Below are 25,047 nucleotides of genomic sequence, written 5' to 3' on the forward strand. Positions count from 1 at the left end.
GGTATTTGGTTGTCGAACACGTTGGTTAAACCACAAATACCCCGTTCACACGTTCACACATCAGTTTAAACACGTGTCTGTCGACAGACACGTGTTTAAACTGATGTGTGAACGTGTGAACGGGGTATTTGTGGTTTAACCAACGTGTTCGACAACCAAATACCCCGTTCACACGTTCACACATCACTTTAAACACGTGTCTGTCGACAGACACGTGTTTAAACTGATGTGTGAACGGGGTATTTGTGGTTTAACCAACGTGTTCGACAACCAAATACCCCGTTCACACGTTCACACATCACTTTAAACACGTGTCTGTCGAACCGCGTTCGACGAACCAGATCGTGTAAACATGAAAGACTGCATTGTGCGGAATTACCAACAGCACAGCATAGAACCATGGAAGTCCTTGATAGAGAAGAAGTTGCTAAAATGGAATACGAGAAATACAAGAGGACATGGAAAGAAACTCAAAAAGGACAGTTATAGAAGAGACCTGAAAAAGAACAGCTTTCCCACTCAGAGTGGTGGATTATCTGGAACAAACTGGACGAAATGATAGTGTGTGCAAAGACCGTACACGAATTTAAGGAGAATTTAGACATTGCGAGATACAGAGACGGGACACCACGAGCATAGGTAAATACGACTAGATAAATAAGGGATTTTTTTTATGAAATCCCATTCCAGCCATGGCGATCCTGAGGGAGATGCGACTGCTTGACTAGACAGTCTAGGGAATCGCAACATCAACTGTGCAGTCATTATTACACATTGTCTAGTAATTTTCTGCATGTCATCAGTTAACCCTGTAAGTCGTTTAGCAACGTAAATTTAGGTTTCGTAGAGACGGAGGTGTTCTCATGACCACATGGAATCGCCAGTCAGCACCTGGAGTAAATACGAATCATAAAATGTGGCAAGAAAAGGTTGATGGTGTTAGGCTCCAGATGTCGTAAAGTGCATCAAGACGTCGTAAAATGCATCAAGATGTAAAATGATTAAAAAAGTTGATCGAAGTAGGTTCGTGATATGTTTCAGATGAACAAAATGGACTGGCCATTGCCAATACAGGTACTGAGATTATAAAATGCGGTGGCAGGGTTAGGTACTTAAGGAAGTACGTGTTCCTGGTTCGTCCTTAGAGTAGTTTCCATTTTCTTGTTGACCTTCGTCTGTCCTGTTTAATTTCAGCTGCTCGTTGACGCTTCTGCTTCACTCGTTCTCTCGTTTGAAGAGACGACGAGGACAGCAGGGACCTGCACGTTCAAGGAGAGGTCGTATGTGTTGACTGCATTCCCTCATAGATGTGTCTTTTTCCTCTAACATGTTTAATTTCCCCCGTGTGTGTAATCTGCATCCTTTTCGTAAATGTGAATCTTTTTTTTCTAATACGTAAGATATCTTAAGAAGAACGTATTTACGCTTTGAAATGTTTTGTAATGATTTCGGATCCACGGAGTGGATACGTTGTCGAACGCATGAGCAGATGGTCGTGAGTTCGATTCCCAGGACCTGATACGGGCTATGTCACGTCGGTTTCCGATAGCCGTGGCCAGGTGGGGAGGTGACCTTATGTCAGGCTAAAAAACGGGGCTTTCCTCTACTAGGGGTGTCTGTTGGTCTGCGTTAGTATTGGCCGTGTCTGGAATATTATGGTCGTCAGTTTGAAACTAGAAAAATGTTTAGTCTCCCTCTCCCCCGCAATCTAGTCTAGTCTAGTCCCCCTGCATGTTCGCAAATATTCAAACTGACGACCACCTATTTCCGTAGCGGATAACGCAGACCAACGGATTTCATGTTACGAAACTTTTCAAAGTGAATACAATTTTTTTTTTTTTTTTTTGGGGGGGGCGGGGCAGCGTGTTTATTTCCTCAATTTCCGAGTGTGTTTCTCGTATTTCCTTTGTAAATGGCTTTCTCTTATGCACGTTTTAGTGTTCGCTGCGTGTCGTACGTTCGGGCTCGCAATCCACCTTCCCACACTCCCGTAAATGTTAAACGGTTGAGTCGGAGCGAATGATTTTGGGTAACATTGCAAGGTTGAGATTTTCTATCACGATTTAAAATTATGCTCGCCGGACGAGCAGGTTAGGGCATCGTTACTTGCGCCGGAGGTCGAGATGATGGCGGTTCGAACCCTGCCACCGGCGAAGTTGAACCAAGGGCATGGTTCATTAAATTTCTTTGCTACAAAATCCACCGTCTTAGCCTCCTGATAGGACGAAGTTTGTGACGTTTAAAACAAATCGTCATCAGGTAGAATCGAATACGCTGTTAAATGTAGCCAAATCGTGCAGGGTAAATTTGGAACGGTTTATGACATGGGGCTGGTTTGACGTATTCGTTCGTTATCGATAGTAAGGTGATTGGTGTATCTTCTCTCGTGACGGGAAAATACCAAAATTTTTAACGATTCCAATACAAGTCCCGATGATTGATGATGATTTGGTTTAATGTCACAAACTCCACCCTATCGGGAGGCTAGAACGGTGCTCCTCACAGAGGACTTCGTAGCACGGAATTTAACGAACCATTCCCTTTGTTCAACTTCACCGATAGCAGGGTTCGAACCACCATCCCCTTGATCTTCGCCACAATTAACGACACACTAACCTGTGAGTATCTTATGAGTCCTGAGACTACTCTAAAAATTTTGTTCCGATATGAGTCCGATTCTGAGACCTATATTGATTATAATACATGGTTAGACCCTACAGTTGTTTACGTCAAGAGTCGCGTAACTACAGTTTAAATGCATTCAAGTGTTGTATAATATCGTATTTCTTTGTCACTGATCTGTATATTCGGGTTGTTGACTTTTTTTTTTCGGACTTGTTTTCCTGCCCTCTAGCCTTCACCTAGGCAGCAGGACATGGGAGAGGAACGTCCTCATCCTTTTGATGCATTCTCATTTAACTGCGGAAATTGCGCTTTTTATTCAGTATCGCTCTCGTTTTGTAGCTGGCGTAAGGATTGGGTGTTGAGGGGAGGAATGTGATAAAAGTTTGCCAATTTGAAGAAAATATGAACTGAGATTTGTATTATTATTATTATTATCATCATTGTTACTAATCTTATTATTGTAATTAAATTATTATCGATATCAGAAGTCTTGGGAAATGTCACTCCATTTTTCACTATGCCTGCCAAAATCATCCTTGTTTTATGTTTCATGTCATGTAATCTATCATATTTGATAATTAGTATTTGTTGACAGAAGTCTAGGGTTACATTACACCATATTTCACACAGAAAACGAGTGACCTCGTTTATATTTAGTTTTACGTAATGTATTATAATAGTTTTAATCATTACTATTATGATTATTATTGTTATTATTATTATTATAATTATTATTATTATTATTTTTATTTTACATTAGTCTTGTGAAGTATTACACCAAATTTGATGCAGCGATTAAAATAATCCAAAATTTCATTTATTTGATCTATTATTGTTGTTATTATTAGTAGTATTAGTATTATTTTACATTAGTCTTAGGAAGTATTACGCCAAATTTGATGCAGCGATTAATAAATCCAACATTTCATGTATTTGACCTATTATTGTTTTTCTTCTTATTATTATTATTATTATTATTATTATTACTACTACTATTGTTATTATTGTATCATATTAGTCCTAGGAAGTATTACACCAAATTTGATGTAGCGATTCAAACTTCCAACATTTTATTTATTTGATCTATTATTGTTATTATTAATATTACTTTTATTATAATTGTTAATATTTTTATTATTATTGTCTTTAAATTTCCTCGGCAAATCTTCTCTCCTGCACAGCGCGTGTTGAAAGACTTGGTATGCGAGAAGCTGCCTCGCCTACACGCCCACATGGAATCGCTCGGGATGGAAGTCGCCCTCTTCACCTTCAACTGGTTCCTCTGCGTTTACGTCGACGTCATCCCCCACGAAGTCTACTTGACCATCTGGGACGCCTTTCTGAGCGAGGGTACCAAGGTGGGTCGTCAGTTGCGTAATCCGTTAAACGTACGAGGCGGGTCGTCATTTGCGTAATTCGTTAATGTGTCAGGTGGGTCGTCAGTTGCGTAATCCGTTAATACGTGTGAGGTGAATAGTCAGTTGCGTAATTCGTTAATACGTGAGAGGTGAATCGTCAGTTGCGTAATTCGTTAAATGTGTGAGGTGGGTCGTCAGTTGCGTAATCCGTTAATACGTGTCAGGTGGGTCGTCAGTTGCGTAATCTGTTAATACGTGTGAGGTGAATCGTCAGTTGCGTAATTCGTTAAATGTGTGAGGCGGGTTGTCAGTTGCGTAATCCGTTAATACGTGTCAGGTGGGTCGTCAGTTGCGTAATCAGTTAATACGTGTCAGGTGAGTCGTCAGTTGCGTAATCTGTTAATACGTGTCAGGTGGGTCGTCAGTTGCGTAATCAGTTAATTCGTGTCAGGTGGGTCGTCAGTTGCGTAATCCATTAATACGAGTCAGGTGAGTCTTGCGCAATCTGTTAAACGTATCGGGTGAGTCGTCAGTTGCGTAATCCGTTAATACGTGTCAGGTGGGTCGTCAGTTGCGTAATCTGTTAATACGTGTCAGGTGAGTCGTCAGTTGCGTAATCTGTTAAACATGTCGGCTGGGTCATCAGTTGCGTAATCTGTTAAACATATCGGGTGAGTCGTCAGTTGCGTAATCAGTTAATACGTGTCAGGTGGGTCGTCAGTTGCGTAATCAGTTAATACGTGTCAGGTGAGTCGTCAGTTGCGTAATCTGTTAAACATACGAGGAAAATGAGTCTTTGGTTGAGGTGTGGGTCTGTATCGACTCTGTTCGACAGTCGATTGGGATCCTGTGAGGAACGGAGAAATGATGATGCATGTACGGATGAAGTGGATGGCTTGTCGTACGCTTTAGGTCAGCGTTTCCGCAAAAGGTCCCTAAGGGTTTCGTGACAACAAGTGAGATAAGCTAATGCACTTTTGATTTTTTAATTTCTCACACGTAATATGATTAAACACGCATGACATATTCTTGGTTATTGTAATAATGTAATATAGACATCATCCTATCTAACCTATTATTACGATGAAAATAAATTGAGAATGGTATGGTATATATGATTTTTTTTTCTTCTTTTTTTCTTGACACATGCAAATTTATTTTAAAGGTTACGCAAGGGTACCAAGGTTGAGAAACACTGGATTAGGTATTAAGTCTGTGAAGAACGGAGAAGTTAGGATGCATGTACGGATGAATAGGATGTCTTCTCGTGTGCATTACATGTTAACCCATTCAACTCCGATGACAAGATGTCTTGTCATTTGGTCAAATAAAACAAAAAATCATAAAACACCAAAATGTTTGATCAAACACCAGAAAAATATGACGTCAATCCTCGCTTCGCTCGCAGCGAAGCGAGGACTGACGTCATATTTTTCTGGTGTTTGATCAAACATTTTGGTGTTTTATGATTTTTTGTTTTATTTGACCAAATGACAAGACATCTTGTCATCGGAGTTGAATGGGTTAAGTCTGTGAAGAACGGAGAAGTTAGGATGCATGTACGGATGAATAGGATGTCTTCTCGTGTGCATTACATGTTAAGCCTTCGATGACAAGCAATTAAGATTGGGTCATTGACTGTTTTGCATAGTTACTCGTATTATTTATCAAATGCCATCCCGTACGCTCCGAAGCACTTAGGGTAAAGGTGACCCTCCTGACGAATGTTTCTCACGTTCTTGTCGCACCTTCTCGGGGCAAACCACTTCAGTACGACTCAAATCCTCACACGCAGCATCGGATGCCATACGCACGATGCATCACACAACTCATATTATAGAATGTAAAGTCACTGCTGTATTACTTGTTCTCTTTTACTCTGAGTAATAATAAACACAGAAAACGTGATCAAACCGGTTCACAGAATCCGGAGGTGGCTCATGACGCCAATGTAGACGTTGGTTCGCAACATTACAAAGGCGGAGCATGCCGACAGGAGACCTTTTGGTCCATAACTCGGTCGGATGTGGGAAAAGTGTAATAATGATAAATAAATTAAAGAAAAATAAATGAATATTATAATATAATAATAAAATTAATAAATGCGTAGGTACATACATATACCAAGGCTTTTTCCCCCTTCCAAGGGAGGTAGCCAAAAAGGGAAAGGCATAAAAACACTCCCACCCATTTCATCCCTAAATACACTCCACACCCCTCCCACCCTCCCTCTCATCTGAGCACCTCCTGGATGACGGGTCATCCCTGCACCCTGCCCACCGCCCTGGGTCAGAAGCAGTGTCGCAAGACACAGCACATCCACAGCAAGGCCGCTTCATTTAATCGGCGACCCCCCTCTCCGGCCCCCCGGGCATATAAGGAGAGGACGGGGAGAAAATCCCTTCGGGCTGCGTCCAAATTTACTCACACATACTACCCCACCCCCCACCCCCCTGCCCATTCCTCCTCATGCAATCACACATCATCCATATACAACCATTCTCCACTCACCTCTGTCTTCCGTCCTCTCCCTTCCTTCCTCAACAGACATTCCCCTCTTCCCCAAAGCCCCCTTCACCCCATCCATCCACCTCATCCTAGGACGTCCCCTCATGTTCACTCCCTCCACATCTGCCTTCCATACCTCTTTTACTAGTCTTTCTTCACTCATTCTTTCCATGTGTCCAAACCATCCTAATATTCTTTCATCAACCCTATCTCCCAAATCCTTTTTCACCCCTGTTCTCCTCCTCACCTCCTCATTTCTCACTCTATCCAGCCTAGTAACCCCCACCATACTTCTCAGACACCTCATCTCAAACACATTCAAACTCCTTCTCTCTTCTTCTCTTATGTTCCACGTTTCTGCCCCATACAGTGCTGTTGGCACAATCACTCCTTCATACAGTCTCCTCTTCGCAACCATTCCCAAATGTCTATTCCTCATTACACTCTTTAATCCACCAAGGCATTTACTCGCTTCTCTCAATCTACATTCTACCTCCACCTTCACTCCACCTTTTCCTGCTACACTTGCACCCAAGTATCTAAAACTATCCACTTCCTCCAGTCGCTCTCCCTTAATGTTCACTTCCAGTCTACTGCCACCTTCACCCCTTGTACATCTCATCACCTTACTTTTACCTACATTTATCTTTAGCTTTCTTCTATCACATACTCTCCCAAACTCTGCCACCAACTTCCTCAATCCCTCCTCTGACCCTGCCACAAGCGCAGTGTCGTCCGCAAACAACAGCTGGCTCACCTCCCACTTTTCTCCATTTTCTTTAACCATCTCCAATCCCTGACCCACTACCCTAGCATTCACCTCTCGCACCACCCCATCCATGTATAAGTTGAACAGCCAGGGCGACATAACGCATCCTTGACGAAGTCCCACCTTTACCTCAAACCACTCACTCTCTCCATTTCTAATCCTGACACAAGCTCTACTACTCTCATAAAAACTCTTGACAGCTCCTAGAAGCTTTCCTCCTATCCCATAAATCTGCATAACCTCCCACAGTGCCTTTCTGTCTACCCTATCATAAGCCTTTTCCAGATCCATAAAAGCCCAAAAAACATCCTTCCCCTTTCCTATAGCTTTCTCACATATCTGTCTTACCACAAAGATCTGATCTACACAACCTCTACCTGTCCTAAATCCACACTGTTCCTCACCAATTACTCCTTCTGTTCCTCTCCTAATCCTCTCAATTAAGATCCTCCCATAAGCCTTCCCTACCACACTTAACAGGCTAATCCCTCTGAAACTACTACATTCACACTTGTCCCCTTTTCCCTTGTAAAGAGGAACTATACAGGCACTTCTCCAGTCCTCCGGTACTCTACCCTCTCTCCAGCAAACATTAAATAACCTCACCAACCAGTCCACCATCACTGAACCTCCCTTTTTCAGACATTCTGCATGGCATCCATCCAGACCAGGTGCCTTACCTGCTTTCATCATCTTTACAACTGCCTTCACCTCATCCTTCCTTATTTCTCCTCCATTCTCCTCATTCATCACTCTCATTTTCTTCGCATTTCCCACTGCAGCTATCTTTCCTTCCCTATCCTCCTTCACATTTAGCAACTCCCTAAAATATTCTGCCCATCTTCCCCTTACTGCCATCTCTTCCATTATCATCTCTCCATCTGTACCTTTTACCTTTTCTTCTCTACTTGATTCGCCTCCTCTTCCTCTCTTTATTTCTTTCCAAAACATCTTTTTATTACTTTCAAAATTTTCTGTCATACTCCTACCCCATTTCACATCTGCTCTCCTCTTTGCCTCCTTTACCTTTTGCTTTACTTCTCTTTTCTTTTCTTTGTACGTCTCATATGACGTAGGTATAGTTGAATAATAAACAAACATAAATAGTATGTGGCAACCCATCGCACTTCATTATATTTGGTAACAAATTGTATTTCTAGATTCTTTATAGATTTATTGAAAATTTTGTTTTCTAGAAAATATAATCGAGACCAAAATGTCACCTGAGTACTATTCTGTGTAATGACTCAATATTCCGTTTTATCTTGTAAGACAAGTTTCCCCAACGTAACGGGGTTTGCCAAGCCAAAACGTATTACCGGCGATTTATATATATATATATATATATATATATATATATATAGTTTTTTGAGTTTTTGAGTCTGTGGTTCCTACAAATTGAGAGAGATGCTGCTACGTGCCATGTTTCTCCACATAGATTTCCGCTTCCGTATATTCTGGAACCCGTACTTGCTGGGTCGTTTAGGTTTTCTCCTCAATTGTCCCAAAGTATTTTAGAATGACTAAAATTGCCCCCTTTTGGGTGAAAACATTCCCACCCTCTCTCTCTCCCTCCCCTCCCCCCTCTCCCCCTCCCCTCCCCCCTCTCCCCCCACTCCCTCCCCTCTCCCCCCACTCCCCTCCCCCTCTCTCCCCTCCCCCTCTCTCCCCTCCCCTCCCCCACTCCCCTCCCCCCTCTCCCCCCACTCCCTCCCCTCTCCCCCCACTCCCCTCCCCCTCTCTCCCCTCCCCCTCTCTCCCCTCCCCTCCCCCTCTTTCCCCTCCCCTCCCCCTCTCTCCCCTCCCCATCCCCTCCCTCCCCTCCCCCTTCTTTCTTCCTCCCCTTACCCTCCCTCTCCCCTCCTCCCCCTTACCCTCCCTCTCTCCCCCTCCTCTCCCCTCCTCCCCCTTACCCTCCCTCTCTCCCCCTCCTCTCCCCTCCCTCTCCATCCCCTTCCCCTCCCTCTCCATCCCCTTCCCCTCCCTCTCCATCCCCTTCCCCTCCCTCTCCCCTCCTCCCCCTTCCCTCCCTCTCCCCTCCTCCCCCTTACCCTCCCCCTCTCCCTCCCCTCTCCCTCCCCTCTCCTCCCCCTCTCCCTCCCCTCTCCTCCCCCTCTCCCTCTCCTTCCCCTCTCCCTCCCCTCCCCCTTTCCCTCCCCTCCCCCTTTCCCTCCCCTCCCCTCCCCCTCTCCCTCCCCTCCCCCTTTCCCTCCCCTCCCCTCCCCCATCCCAATCCCCTCACCCCATAGAACAAGATACATCACATACCCCCCCTCCCTCCCTCCGTCCTCTTCCTCTTCCTCCTCCTCCAATCCTCTTCCTCGTCTTCCTCCGTCAGGTCCTCTTCCGCTACTGCCTGGCCGTGCTGAAGGTTTGCGAGGAGGGGATCCTGGGCTACACGGAATACACCGAAGTCTTCAACTACATGCGGGCTGTTCCTCCACCCGTGCTCAACATCGCTCAACTCCAAGAGGTAGGTCTTCTCCGTACGATTGGCCTCCTTCCACAGGTTAGGATTTCTCCGTACGATTGGCCTCCTTCCACAGGTTAGGATTTCTCCGTACACTTGTACTCCTACAGGTAAGTTTTATCCGTACGATTGTCCTCCTTCCACAGGTTAGGATTTCTCCGTGCGATTGGCCTCCTACAGGTAGGATTTCTCCGCACACTTCTCCAACATGTTAGGATTTCTCTGTACGATTGTCCTCCTTCCACAGGTTAGGATTTCTCCGTACACTTCTCCAACATGTTAGGATTTCTCCGTACGATTGTCCAACATGTTAGGATTTCTCCATACGATTGGCCTCCTATGGGTAGGTTTTATCTGTACACTTCTCCAACATGTTAGGATTTCTCCGTACAATTGGCCTCCTTCCACAGGTTAGGATTTCTCCGTACACTTCTCCAACATGTTGGGACTTCTCTGTACGATTGTCCTCCTTCCACAGGTTAGGATTTCTCCGTACACTTCTCCAACATGTTAGGATTTCTCCATACGATTGTCCTCCTTATGGTTGCCAACCGTCCTTTATTTCAAAGGACAGTCCTTTATTCAGCTCTAGTTGTCCTTGTCCTTTATTGACATTTGAAATTACACTGTTTGTCCTTTATTTTGAAATAGTTTTGACTGGTAGTTCAATTTCCTGCTCTCAAGACGTGATTGCGAAAGTGTTTCTTTCTTGTAAGGGTGCAGACTCTGTCAACTCTAGTCCACACAATACCAGAAGCACAGAGCAGCAGACAGCAGACCGGATACTGCATAGCCTCATTTTATGTATAACTCAATTCTCCAGTAAAAAAAATTTGTTCATTTAGGGAAAACCAGAAAATCATAAACATACATACATACATATACCAAGGCTTTTTTCCCCCTTCCAAGGGAGGTAGCCAAAAAGGGAAAGGCATAAAAACACTCCCACCCATTTCATCCCTAAATACACTCCACACCCCTCCCACCCTTCCTCTCATCTGAGCACCTCCTGGATGACGGGTCATCCCTGCACCCTGCCCACCGCCCTGGGTCAGAAGCAGTGTCGCAAGACACAGCACATCCACAGCAAGGCCGCTTCATTTAATCGGCGACCCCCCCTCTCCGTCCCCCTTTGCATATAAGGCGAGGACGGGGAGAAATCCCTTCGGGCTGCGTCAAAATTTACTCACACATACTACCCCACCCCCCACCCCCCCCGCCCATTCCTCCTCATGCAGTCACAACATCATCCATATACAACCATTCTCCACTCACCTCTGTCTTCCGTCCTCTCCCTTCCTTCCTCAACAGACATTCCCCTCTTCCCCAAAGCCCCCTTCACCCCATCCATCCACCTCATCCTAGGACGTCCCCTCATGTTCACTCCCTCCACATCTGCCTTCCATACCTCTTTTACTAGTCTTTCTTCACTCATTCTTTCCATGTGTCCAAACCATCCTAATATTCTTTCATCAACTCTATCTCCCAAATCCTTTTTCACCCCTGTTCTCCTCACCTCCTCATTTCTCACTCTATCCAGCCTAGTAACCCCCACCATACTTCTCAGACACCTCATCTCAAACACATTCAAACTCCTTCTCCGTTCTTCTCTAATGTTCCACGTTTCTGCCCCATACAGTGCTGTTGGCACAATCACTCCTTCATACAGTCTCCTCTTCGCATCCATTCCCAAATGTCTATTCCTCATTACACTCTTTAAACCACCAAGGCATGTACTCGCTTCTCTCAATCTACATTCTACCTCCACCTTCACTCCACCTTTTCCTGCTACACTTGTACCCAAGTATCTAAAACTATCCACTTCCTCCAGTCGCTCTCCCTTAATGTTCACTTCCAGTCTACTGCCACTTTCACCCCTTGTACATCTCATCACCTTACTTTTACCCACATTTATCTTTAGCTTTCTTCTATCACATACTCTCCCAAACTCTGCCACCAGCTTCCTCAATCCCTCCTCTGACCCTGCCACAAGCGCAGTGTCGTCCGCAAACAACAGCTGGCTCACCTCCCACTTTTCTCCATTTTCTTTAACCATCTCCAATCCCTGACTCACTACCCTAGCATTCACCTCTCGCACCACTCCATCCATGTATAAGTTGAACAGCCAGGGCAACATAACGCATCCTTGACGAAGTCCCACCTTTACTTCAAACCACTCGCTCTCTCCATTTCTAATCCTAACACATGCTCTACTACTCTCATAAAAACTCTTGACAGCTCCCAAAAGCTTTCCTCCTATCCCATAAATCTGCATAACCTCCCACAGTGCCTTTCTGTCTACCCTATCATAAGCTTTTTCCAGATCCATAAAAGCCCAAAAAACATCCTTCCCCTTCCTATAGCTTTCTCACATATCTGTCTTACCACAAAGATCTGATCTACACAACCTCTACCCGTCCTAAATCCACACTGTTCCTCACCAATTACTCCTTCTGTTCCTCTCCTAATCCTCTCAATTAAGATCCTCCCATAAGCCTTCCCTACTACACTCAACAGGCTAATCCCTCTGAAATTACTACATTCACACTTGTCCCCTTTTCCCTTGTAAAGAGGAACTATACAGGCACTACTCCAGTCCTCCGGTACTCTACTCTCTCTCCAGCAAACATTAAATAACCTCACCAACCAGTCCACCATCACTGTACCTCCTTTTTTCAGACATTCTGCATGACATCCATCCAGACCAGGTGCCTTACCTGCTTTCATCGTCTTTACAACTGCCTTCACCTCATCCTTCCTTATTTCTCCTCCATTCTCCTCACTCATCACTCTCATTTTCTTCGCATTTCCCACTGCAGCTATCTTTCCTTCCCTATCTTCCTTCACATTCAGCAACTCCCTAAAATTCTGCCCATCTTCCCCTCACTGCCATCTCTTCCATTATCATCTCTCCTAAATCTGAGAATCACCACAAAAAGAAAGAAAAAAAAAAAGAAATAAATAGAGGAAGAAAGGAGGTGCCGTTGGACGTTTGCAAAGGCAATACCTCCGTCTATCAACTGAACTCACAAAGAACCAAAACAAATATGGCGCATTATACAAGGTAGTGATGAAGCCCTTCACAAAGTCGAGCCATAATTTGTTATAAATACCAGAAGAACAGTGAAATTTATATGAGAAAACTTGTAATAGTAGTGCCAACATTTCATGTTATTATCAGATATTTGGAAAAACAGAATAGATTTTGATGAAAATTCAACATTCGGCTAATTATCAAACCTAAGTTTCTTAGGCCATTCATTCCCAAAGTTTCAGAAATTTGTAGAAGTAGTAGAATATTTGAAGTTAGAAGGAAAGCTTAAATTAAAGATGGATGAACTTTTTGATGAAGTAGTATTAATTCAAAGAAACTTCGACATTATCAAAAGCTCTAAACTCTCCATAAACTCAAAAACAAATAGCAGATAGTGGTATTTTATTTTGAAATCTATGGAGTTTAAATGTATCAATGTTTTTAAAATAGTTTCTTTTGTACTATCAATTCAGACCATCATTTTATTATGAGAAAGTTTTTAGTTTAATGTCATCTAAATGGAGAGATGAAAGGAACTGATACTCTGTTGAATTAAGAATGAACTCATATATTTTAACATAAAAGATAGTTGCTTAGAATTCGCTAAAAACATCAAAGATGATACAAATTTTCTGAAGGCAGCAAAAAGCTATGGCAAATATAGTTTTAAAGATTAAAATTCTTTGATCAAGGATAAAATAAATGTATTCTCATTCTTGTTTTTTGTATTTTCATCTGCATTTAATATTGGCATCTATTATGATCTATAGCCACTTAGATAAATATCAATTAAGTTTTTGTGTCCTTTATTGTAGCTTAACAGAGTTGGCAACCCTAGTCCTCCAACATGTTTGGATTTCTCCGTTCACTTCTCCAACATGTTTGGATTTCTCCGTACGATTGTCCTCCTTCCACAGGTAGGTTTTATCCGTACACTTCTCCAAGATGTTAGGATTTCTCCACACAATTGGCCTCCTTCCACAGGTTAGGATTTCTCCGTACACTTCTCCAACATGTTAGGATTTCTCCATACGATTGGCCTCCTACAGGTAGGTTTTATCCATACACTTCTCCAACATGTTAGGATTTCTCCGTACGATTGTCCTCCTTCCACAGGTTAGGATTTCTCCGTACACTTCTCCAACATGTTAGGATTTCTCCGTACACTTCTCCAACATGTTAGGATTTCTCCGTACACTTCTCCAACATGTTAGGATTTCTCCGTACACTTCTCCAACATGTTAGGATTTCTCCGTACGATTGTCCTCCTTCCACAGGTTAGGATTTCTCCGTACACTTCTCCAACATGTTAGGATTTCTCCGTACGATTGTCCTCCTTCCACAGGTTAGGATTTCTCCGTACACTTCTCCAACATGTTAGGATTTCTCCGTACACTTCTCCAACATGTTAGGATTTCTCCGTACAATTTTCCTTCTTCCTCAGGTTAGGATTTCTCTGTACACTTCTCCAACATGTTAGGATTTCTCCGTACGATTGGCCTCCTTCCACAGGTTAGGATTTCTCCGTACACTTCTCCAACATGTTAGGATTTCTCCGTATGATTGGCCTCCTACAGGTAGGTTTTATTCGTACACTTCTCCAACATGTTAGGATTTCTCCGTATGATTGGCCTCCTTCCACAGGTTAGGATTTCTCCGTACACTTCTCCAACATGTTAGGATTTCTCCATACGATAGTCCTCCTATAGGTAGGTTTTATCTGTACACTTCTCCAACATGTTAGGATTTCTCAGTACGATTGGCCTCCTTCCACAGGTTAGGATTTCTCCGTACACTTCTCCAACATGTTAGGATTTCTCTGTACACTTCTCCAACATGTTAGGATTTCTCCGTACGATAGTCCTCCTACAGGTAGGTTTTATCTGTACACTTCTCCAACATGTTAGGATTTCTCCGTACGATTGGCCTCTTTCCACAGGTTAGGATTTCTCCGTACACTTCTCCAACATGTTAGGATTTCTCCGTACACTTCTCCAACATGTTAGGACTTCTCCGTACACTTCTCCAACATGTTAGGATTTCTCCGTACACTTCTCCAACATGTTAGGATTTCTCTGTACACTTCTCCAACATGTTAGGATTTCTCCGTACAATTGTCCTCCTACGGGTAGGTTTTATCCGTACACTTCTCCAATATGTTAGGATTTCTCCGTACGATTGGCCTCCTTCCACAGGTTAGGATTTCTCCGTACACTTCTCCAACATGTTAGGAATTCTCCGTACACTTCTCCAACATGTTAGGACTTCTCCGTACACTTCTCCAACATGTTAGGATTTCTCCGTACACTTCTCCAACATGTTAGGATTTCTCTGTACACTTCTCCAACATGTTAGGATTTCTCCGTACAATTGTCCTCCTACGGGTAGGTTTTATCCGTACACTTCTCCAACATGTTAGGATTTCTCCGTACGATTGGCCTCCTTCCACAGGTTAGGATTTCTCTGTACAATTGTCCTCTCACAGGGAGGTTTTATCTGTACGAATCCTGCAACATGTTAGGATTTCTACGTACAATTGTCCTCCTACAGGTAGGTTTTATCTGTACGATTGCCCTCCTACAGGTAGGCTTTATCCGTACGATTCCTCAAACAGGTAAGTTTTATCTGTACAGTTGTCCTCCTACAGGGTTAGGATTTATCATCTTACTCATTGTTTCCTTTGTCACAGTGACACGCTTTGTGGATTTTGTTTGCAAGGAGGGTAGACGATTATGGGCAGTCTGTTGCACGTAGCTGCAAAAAGATTAACCCATTCAACTCCGATGACAAGATGTCTTGTCATTTGTTCAAATAAAACAAAAAATCATAATAAAACAACAAAATGTTTGATGATCAAACAGCACCAGAAAAATATGACGTCATCAGTCCTCCTCTAGGAGGACTGATGACGTCATATTTTTCTGGTGCTGTTTGATCATCAAACATTTTGTTGTTTTATTATGATTTTTTGTTTTATTTGAACAAATGACAAGACATCTTGTCATCGGAGTTGAATGGGTTAATAAAGAAAATAAATAAAGAATAATAAGTTAAGATAATAATAGAGTAGACAGAATAATGATAGTAAAAATGAAAATAATGAGAATTAAAATAATAATATTAATAGTGTAAATAAATGTATAAAATAATAATGATAGTATAATCGCAAATAATAAGAATTAAAATAATAATATTAATAGAGTAGATAAATGAATAAAGTAATGATAATAGTTAAAATGAAAATAATAAGAATTAGAATAATAATATTTATAGAGTAAAGTAATAATAATAGTAAAAATGAAAATAATAAGAAGTAAGATAATAATATTAGTAGAGTAAATAATTAATAATGATAATAGGAAAAATGAAAATAAAAATAAGAATTAAAATAATAATATTAATATAGTAGATAAAATAATGATAGTGAAAATGAAATTAATAAGAATGAATGCAAATAAAGTGTGCGGTCAAATTGTACAATCGTCTGCCATTTGATACGACAAAATCTATTGTCCCAAAATGCTTGCTCTTTCTTTATTCCTGAAAATACATTACAACTTGCAGCTATGACAGCAAAGGTACATTGAAGCTTTTTGCGATGAAAAAAATGTATACAAAATATGTATATTTTACATGAAATATATACATATATTCTATGATTTTTTCGTTTAAAATTAAGTACATTTTGGGAGAAACCATATGTGAAATTTAGATTTTTGTGGGAAATGATTATTCAGAAAGCAGTACGACTTTTATTTGTATTAAGGGTATTTCTTAATTATTCATTTATTATATACTTATCATTTGAGTATTGATTGGTATACATGCGTATTGTGTAATGATAGTGAAATAATAATATTGAGTAAAAAAAAAAAAATACATTTTTAATGTCCTACGAAGATCCTGTATTTATTTATTTTGTTTTATATCATGGCGCTTGGATCTGCAGTGATATTGCACCACGAAATTATACTCTAGATTAGATTCACTTTAGTATGTTTGCAGTAAGGATTAGGAAAATAAAAACGACTTATAATAACTGAAAGACATTTTATTGCTGCAATTTAGCATATTTTGGGGGTAGTAATGTGGCTGTTTTTATTTGTGTGTATGTGTGTGTGTATGTGTGCATGTGTGTTTTTGTGAAATTCGTCGTGTCAGATTTACAAAGGCAAAACGTGTCTTCCGACAGCGACATGACGTAATAGTCCCCGAAACCGTGACGTCACAGCATCATGACGTCACGGACCTGGAAACATCTTGGGAGCAACGTACTCTTATTCGATTGGTTGACTTGTGTACACTAAAATATATATATATATTTATGAAAAAATAAATAAAACAAGAAAAAAATTAAAGGCTCTATTTGCCAGTGTCAGTCCTTTTATTTCTTTATTATTTATTTTATTTTATTATTATTATTATTATTATTATTTTTTTTTTTTGTGGGGGTAGACCCCGTAGTAAATTTTTTGGCGCGAAACGGGGTTGTTTTCGAATTATTCTCCTTCAGTAGAGCAGAGACATACTCTTTACATTTTCTTCTGGAACAATGCCAAACGGTCCAAGGACAGAATATTTCGTCGACAAAAATCAGAACCAACCAGAAGAAAATTGTTAAGTTGCACCACTCCAATAGAAAGAGATTATCAAGGGATTTTCTTCCCTGACTAAAATTGTGGAGGTTAATTAAAGGTCTGATCGGGCTGAAGCTGGACAATTTGGTCCAATTTGTGGAATGTTTTAGGTAATCTGACGTCCCAGTTTTAAGTTCAAAGCGATATGACGTCACCGATCTGACGTCATCGTTTTTCGTGACACGTGATTGGCGGCTCACCTCTTCGTTGACGACTTGACGTCTTGACATTGTTTTCGGTTGGCAAAGTAGCTCTAATTTGTTTGCTCTAGGTGTGATCTAACAGCTTCGACATCAGTAACCTAACGGCTAAGCAAATCAAAGGTTATATGTATTATATATAATGTGGCGAATACATCACAACACCAAAGATGATTACTATTATTATTATTATTATTATTAGTATTATTATAATTATTAATACAGTATAATAATATGGGTTTGGTATGGAGGTGTTTGGCACTATTCGGTCGAATGACCAAATTTTATTTTTTCCTATTTTACTTTTTTCTGTCCTGTTACGGTCAAGCTCACGGCGTGGACAGACTACCTAAATTGAGGCCATGGTGGAAGCTCTCTCCTTCTCAGAGGAAGGCTCAGGGAAGGCCCAAGATTGGACTGTGGAAAATATAGTTGCAGTCCTGTTTTGGCAACAGCGCCAAAGGGTGGCAGTGACGTCATTTTCGGTTGCATGGGCTGGAAAGTTACAGCGAAGTGGGAATTGTTATGTAAATAATAAGTTACAGAATTGTTAATGATAATTATCGTTACTATAATTACAGAACTAAGTATTATTTGATTGTGTTTTGTTTTGTATAATTATTTGTTATCGGCGTTTGATTCGTGGCTCAAAATGTCCACATCGTGCTGATAAACACTTCCGAGTCGTATTGCTTCCGAAAATGTTCGCCATTGCCACATCTTCGGAAAGATACGTTAGAAAATGTGGCAACATGGCCACCATATGTTTGCCACAACTCCGCCATACCGCTGCCATACTAGGAAGGAGGTGGAGGAGGAGGAGGAGGAGCTCTATGGGTCCGGTACTAGTACTAGAATGGGACTAGTCTCAGGGGCTGAGGAGATGTGGCAACAGCGCTGCAGTTGAGAGAGAATGCCGCCAACGCGTATGCATATGTATGTGTCGTTTGTCAGAGTGTCGTCTGACATTGGAGGTCTTTCGGTGGGAATGGTAGGTGGCTGGTAGCTCCAGCTGAGCTCCAGCTGGAATGAAATGTCCTCAAAATATCAGCTGGTTCGTCCATGGTTAGTGGTTGATGTCGATAGGGTCGGTTTTAAGTCGAATTGCAACGGTTTTTCAACTTTACGGAGTTGGTGTCGTTTTTTTTTTCTTCAATTTTTTGTATTTTATTTTTTATTAACGGCTTAGCGTAGTGGCTCGTGATTATAAATTGTACTGTCTCAAATTACAGGTGTTTAGTATATAAAAAAGCGAAAATAGACCCCCTTTTGAATGTGGCCTTCTTTGATCGTGACCCGCGCATTATGACCTGTACATCAGGAGGGGGAGGAGTCGAGTGACGTCACTTGTCTGGCCCACCAATTAGGATAAAGTTTGTCAACTTCGTCATCGTTGTCATATGGTGGCAAAGTTCCTTTTGGGGGAGAGTGGTGTGTGTGTGTGTGTGTCGCTTCAGGAATATTTGGCCGGAAATTAGGCGATAAATTTGTTCTTTGTCGTTTGAAGAATGTCAACAATTTGAAAATTGTCGTCGACACTGGTTTGCCTATAGACACTCGAATTGATTTTTTTTTGTGTGTGTGTTGATTTAAGTGCAGTGTCCAAGTCATTTTTATTGTTTATGTTTTGTTTTGTCTACATTTTTTTCATTGTTGTCCATGATTCTTTTTGTGTTTATGTTTTTGTTTATGTTTTTTGTTTTAATAGGCGATGAGGCAGTCTCCATCCTCCGCAGTTGCCGTCGTTTACTTTTATTATTTTTTTTTTACGTTTTTGTTGTTGTTATTGTTATTTTTTGGATGTTCTCCTGCCGCTCTTAGTAGATGTTCTTCATTCTCAGCTTCTTCTTGCTTCTGTCCTTACTTGGCCTGCTTCTGTTTCTTGGTGTAGTTTTTCTTGTTCTTTGACTTGTTCTTGTTGCGGTTCTCTTTGTCCTTCTTGGCCTCTTTGTCCTTCTTGGCCTCTTTGTTCTTGCGAAGAGCTTTCTTCCACGCGTGCTTCTTCGCGTTGTACTTCTTGGGACCCGCGCGGGAGTAGTGGGCAGCCCTGGGCGACGCCTGCGGGGGAGGGCAAAGAGCAGAGTTTACCAAGAGAATGTCTACAAAGAGCAGAGGTTACTAAGAGAATGTCTACAAAGAGCAGGTTAACTAGAGACTGTCAACAAAGAGCAGAGATTACTAAGAGAATGAATACAAAGAGCAGAGGTTACGAAGAGAATGACTACTAAGAGTAGAGGTTACGAAGAGAATGGCTACAAAGAGAAGAGGTTACGAAGAGAAAGTCTACAAAGTGCAGAGCTTACTAAGAGAAAATCTACAAAGAGCAGAGCTTACTAAGAGAAAGTCTACAAAGAGCACAGCTTACTAAGAGAAAGTCTACAAAGAGCAGAGCTTACTAAGAGAAAGTCTACAAAGAGCAGAGGGTACTAAGAGAAAGTCTACAAAGAGAATTACTACAAAGAGGAGAGGTTACCAAGATAACGGCTGCAAAGAGCAGATGTTACGAAGAGAATGACTACAAAGAGCAGAGGGTACTAAGATAATGTCTACAAAGAGCAGAGCTTATCAAGAGAATGTATACAACGAACAGAGCTTACTGAGAGAATGGATGCAAAGAGCAGAGCTTACTGAGAGTGTATCTACAAAGAGCGTAGGTTTACAGAGAGTATCTGCAAAGAGCGGAGGTTACAGAGAATATATCTACAAAGAGTAGAGGTTAAGAGTATATTCACAAAGAGCAGAGGTTACAGACTATACAAAGAGCAGAGGCTACAGACCATACAAACAGCAGAGGTTACAGAGACTATATCTACAAAGAGCAGAGGTTACAGAGACTATATGTACAAAGCAGAGGTTAAAGAGTCTGTATCTACAAAGAGAAGAGGTTATTAAGAGAACACAAAGAGCAGACGTTACTAATAGTATCAACAAAGAGCAGACATTATTAAGAGATTATCTACAAAGAGCAGACGTTATTAAGAGAATATCTACAAAGAGCAGAGGTTTCAGAGACTATACAAAGAGAAGAGGTTACACAAGGGCAGAAATATAAGGAGTTAAGAGGTTACACGAGAGTATATCTACAAAGAGCAGAACTTGTTAAAAAAAACAAATGTTAGAGTAAATCTACAAAGAGCAGATGATACAGAGAATGTCTATAAAGAGCAGATGTCAAAAGGTATAAAGAGCAGATGTTAGTATGTCTACAAAGAACAGGTGTTACAGAGTACGTCTACAAAGATATGTTAGAGTATGTCTACAAAGAGCAGAGATAACAAAAGAACTATAAAGAGTTAAGCTACGCAGAGCATATATTCAAGAGCAGAGGTACAATGAGAATATCTACAAAGAGTAAATGTTAAAAAGAGGATATCACAAAGAGCATGTATATATACAGCAGAGATTGCGGAGTGTATCTACAACATACCTCTTTTACTAGTCTTTCTTCACTCATTCTTTCCATGTGTCCAAACCATCCTAATATTCTTTCATCAACCCTCTCTCCCAAATCCTTTTTCACCCCTGTTCTCCTCCTCACCTCCTCATTTCTCACTCTATCTAGCCTAGTAACCCCCACCATACTTCTCAGACACCTCATCTCAAACACATTCAAACTCCTTCTCTCTTCTTCTCTTATGTTCCACGTTTCTGCCCCATACAGTGCTGTTGGCACAATCACTCCTTCATATAGTCTCCTCTTCGCATCCATTCCCAAATGTCTATTTCTCATTACACTCTTTAAACCACCAAGGCATTTACTCGCTTCTCTCAATCTACATTCTACCTCCACCTTCACTCCACCTTTTCCTGCTACACTTGCACCCAAGTATCTAAAACTATCCACTTCCTCCAGTCGCTCTCCCTTAATGTTCACTTCCAGTCTACTGCCACTTTCACCCCTTGTACATCTCATCACCTTACTTTTACCCACATTTATCTTTAGCTTTCTTCTATCACATACTCTCCCAAACTCTACCACCAGCTTCCTCAATCCCTCCTCTGACCCTGCCACAAGCGCAGTGTCGTCCGCAAACAACAGCTGGCTCACCTCCCACTTTTCTCCATTTTCTTTAACCATCTCCAATCCCTGACTCACTACCTAGCATTCACCTCTCGCACCACCCCATCCATGTATAAGTTGAACAGCCAGGGCGACATAACGCATCCTTGACGAAGTCCCACCTTTACTTCAAACCACTCACTCTCTCCATTTCCAATCCTAACACATGCTCTACTACTCACATAAAAACTCTTGACAGCTCCCAAAAGCTTTCCTCCTATCCCATAAATCTGCATAACCTCCCACAGTGCCTTTCTGTCTACCCTATCATAAGCCTTTTCCAGATCCATAAAAGCCCAAAAACATCCTTCCCCTTTCCTATAGCTTTCTCACATATCTGTCTTACCACAAAGATCTGATCTACACAACCTCTACCCGTCCTAAATCCACACTGTTCCTCACCAATTACTCCTTCTGTTCCTCTCCTAATCCTCTCAATTAAGATTCTCCCATAAGCCTTCCCTACTACACTCAACAGGCTAATCCCTCTGAAATTACTACATTCACACTTGTCCCCTTTTCCCTTGTAAAGAGGAACTATACAGGCACTACTCCAGTCCTCCGGTACTCTACCCTCTCTCCAGCAAACATTAAATAATCTCACCAACCAGTCCACCATCACTGAACCTCCCTTTTTCAGACATTCTGCATGACATCCATCCAGACCAGGTGCCTTACCTGCTTTCATCATCTTTACAACTGCCTTCACCTCATCCTTCCTTATTTCTCCTCCATTCTCCTCACTCATCACTCTCATTTTCTTCGTATTTCCCACTGCAGCTATCTTTCCTTCCCTATCCTCCTTCACATTCAGCAACTCCCTAAAATATTCTGCCCATCATCTCTTCCATTATCAACTCTCCATCTGTACCTTTTACCTTTTCTTCCCTACTTGATTCGCCTCCTCTTCCTCTCTTAATTTCTTTCCAAAACATCTTTTTATTACTTTCAAAATTTTCTGTCATACTCCTACCCCATTTCACATCTGCTCTCCTCTTTGCCTCCTTTACCTTTTGCTTTACTTCTCTTTTCTTTTCTTTGTACGTCTCATATGACTCCCCTGTCCTCTTTTGTAACCAATCTGTGAATGCTCGCTTCTTCTCTTCTACAACCTTCTTTGTTTCCTCATCCCACCATTCACTACCCTTTCTTCTATTTCCCCCTGTCCTTCTTGTTCCACACACCATCCTTGCACACTTTAAGACTCCCTCCTTGAACCATCCCCATTCCTCCTCCACACCCATCTCTGCTCTATCTTTTACTCCCTCCCACTCCTCCTTCAGCTTCTTTTCGTACTCCTTCTCCTTTTCCTTTTCATTCAAGGAGTTCACTCTAAGAACCTCCCTATCTTTTGTCCCTTTCCTCCTTCTCCATCTATCCTCCACTCTCAACTTACCTTCCACCAAAAAATGATCTGATATTCCCCCACCCTCTCCCCTTAGCACATGTACATCCTTAACTCTTCCTATCATAATCCTATTTACCACTACATAATCCATTAGCGCTCTATCTACCACCCTTCCCTCCACCACCCTCTCCCATGTGTACTTATGCTTGACTTTCTTCCGAAACACTGTATTTGCTATCATCAACTCTCTTTCTAGACACATTTCCACCATCAACTCTCCACTACGATTCTTTCCTGGAACTCCACACTTCCCAACCACTCCATCGATTGGACCATTTCCCACTCTAGCATTAAGGTCTCCCAGTACTATTACATTGACTTTTCTTCCTAAACCCTCTATGCACTCATTTATATGCACTCATATATATATATATATATATACCCATTTTAAGATATATATTGTCAGTATTATAGTGAATGATAAATAATTAGGTTTGTGTGTTTATGTGTGTGTGTTGTCTGACCAAGGCGCCATGCTCACCTTGCGACCTGCTGGTACATTGGGTGTCATGTTCGAACCCAAATGAGAGCGGGAAGAGCTTCTGTTAGAAGAGCTGTTGCTGTTGTTACCCTTTATACTCTTCTTGTTCTTGTTGTGGGCAGGCCGTGACGTCACGTGGAGGAGACGCTCTGACTCCATGGGAATGTCGTCACTCTGTACGGGGGGGAAATTGTGACGTCATGTGGTGAATTGTGACGTCATATGGTCGATTTTAATGTCCGAGGAACTCATGATGATAATAATGATAATAGTAATGACTAATAAAAATAATAATAACGACAATAATAATAACAATATATATAAGATGCGTCATTATCATATTTGTTGTTGAATACATTATTATTGGTGTTTGATTTATTTTATTATTATTAGTTTATTATATTTTTACTGAGAGAATTATTATAGAAATTATTATTAATTTATTATATTTTAATATAAAAATCACCATGTTATATTTATGAATTTCTTAGTTCTTGTAAAATATCCAAAAATATCTGAAAAAAATAAAGATTAATGAAAATAAGAATAAATGTGGAGGAAGCGATTATAAATAATAATAAATAGATAAAGAATAAAAGAATAGAATTTAAAAAAATGTCGAATTACTTCCATTAGGAAACTTTTTTTTTTTTTCATATTTTTATGGTCTACTCCGACGAAAAGAAAAGCGAAACGTTGAACGAAATCTAAAGAAACGAACTAAGAAATAAGAACAGAAAACGAGGAAAAACACTAGCCACGATAGGGAATTGAACGAAACTCAAAGGAACGAACGGGGAAAAAAACATACTGAACGAAACTAAAAGGAAGGAACGAAGAAATGAGAAAAAATATACGAAATGCTGAACGAAAATCAAAGGAACGAACGAAAAAATATGAAAAACAATAGACAAGCCACGAGAGGGAGCTGAACGATAAACACGTGCGGACGAACAAATAAGAAAAAAAAAAACGAAAAGAAAAAAATATTTTGCCATCAGCTGTTTTTCGCTGGAAGGGTGACGGAGGGTGGGAGGGGGAGGTGGGATGTACGCTGTAGGAACACAAGAATGAAGGAGACTGCAGGAGACCATAAGGCCTACACTTGGCAGTTGGAGACCAGCCTGACGAAGGAACGAACAACCTCGCCTCGGAAGAGGAACTACCTGGAGGAGGAAGAGGTCGAACGGCTGAGATGGGCTGCAAAATTATTATTATTTATTATTCTTATTTAATTAATTTATTTAATTTTTTATTTTACTTTATTTTACCTATTTTATTTATTTATTTATTTTAATTTTATGGGACACTAGGGAGACTACAAACAGGTCTTATACCTATTAGTCAAAGTTCCTCTGTATGTACACACACAAACACACACGTGTGTGTGTGTGTGTGTGTATTTATTCATTTATTTATTTTGGGGGGTCGGGGTGGGGTGGGAAGGGGCAGGGGGGGCATAGAATTTATAAAGAATATAATTTGTTATTATTATTA

General features: G+C 41.2%; 2 protein-coding genes across 4 annotated transcripts in view; one reads left to right on the forward strand and one right to left on the reverse strand.

Annotated features, from left to right (window-relative positions):
* Positions 1-25,047, forward strand: part of LOC143031711 (TBC1 domain family member 2B-like) — a 107,033-nt gene that overhangs the window by 35,315 nt on the left and 46,671 nt on the right. For both annotated transcript variants that reach the window (XM_076195906.1, XM_076195905.1), the window contains exons 13-14: positions 3,807-3,983; positions 9,599-9,733. In XM_076195906.1, the coding sequence (XP_076052021.1) occupies positions 3,807-3,983; positions 9,599-9,733 (312 nt within the window). The remainder of the gene's footprint in view (positions 1-3,806; positions 3,984-9,598; positions 9,734-25,047) is intronic.
* Positions 17,167-25,047, reverse strand: part of LOC143031710 (uncharacterized) — a 42,637-nt gene continuing 34,756 nt past the window's right edge. For both annotated transcript variants that reach the window (XM_076195904.1, XM_076195903.1), the window contains 2 exons: positions 23,551-23,724; positions 17,167-19,659 (listed from right to left, as the gene is read on the reverse strand). In XM_076195904.1, coding sequence (XP_076052019.1) covers positions 19,462-19,659; positions 23,551-23,724 — 372 coding nt within the window. In that variant the 3' untranslated portion in view covers positions 17,167-19,461. The remainder of the gene's footprint in view (positions 19,660-23,550; positions 23,725-25,047) is intronic.

The sequence above is a fragment of the Oratosquilla oratoria genome, chromosome 12 (genome assembly GCF_046742065.1).
Source record: "Oratosquilla oratoria isolate Oo_2021 chromosome 12, ASM4674206v1, whole genome shotgun sequence".
In the NCBI taxonomy this organism is placed as follows: Eukaryota; Metazoa; Arthropoda; class Malacostraca; order Stomatopoda; family Squillidae; genus Oratosquilla; species Oratosquilla oratoria.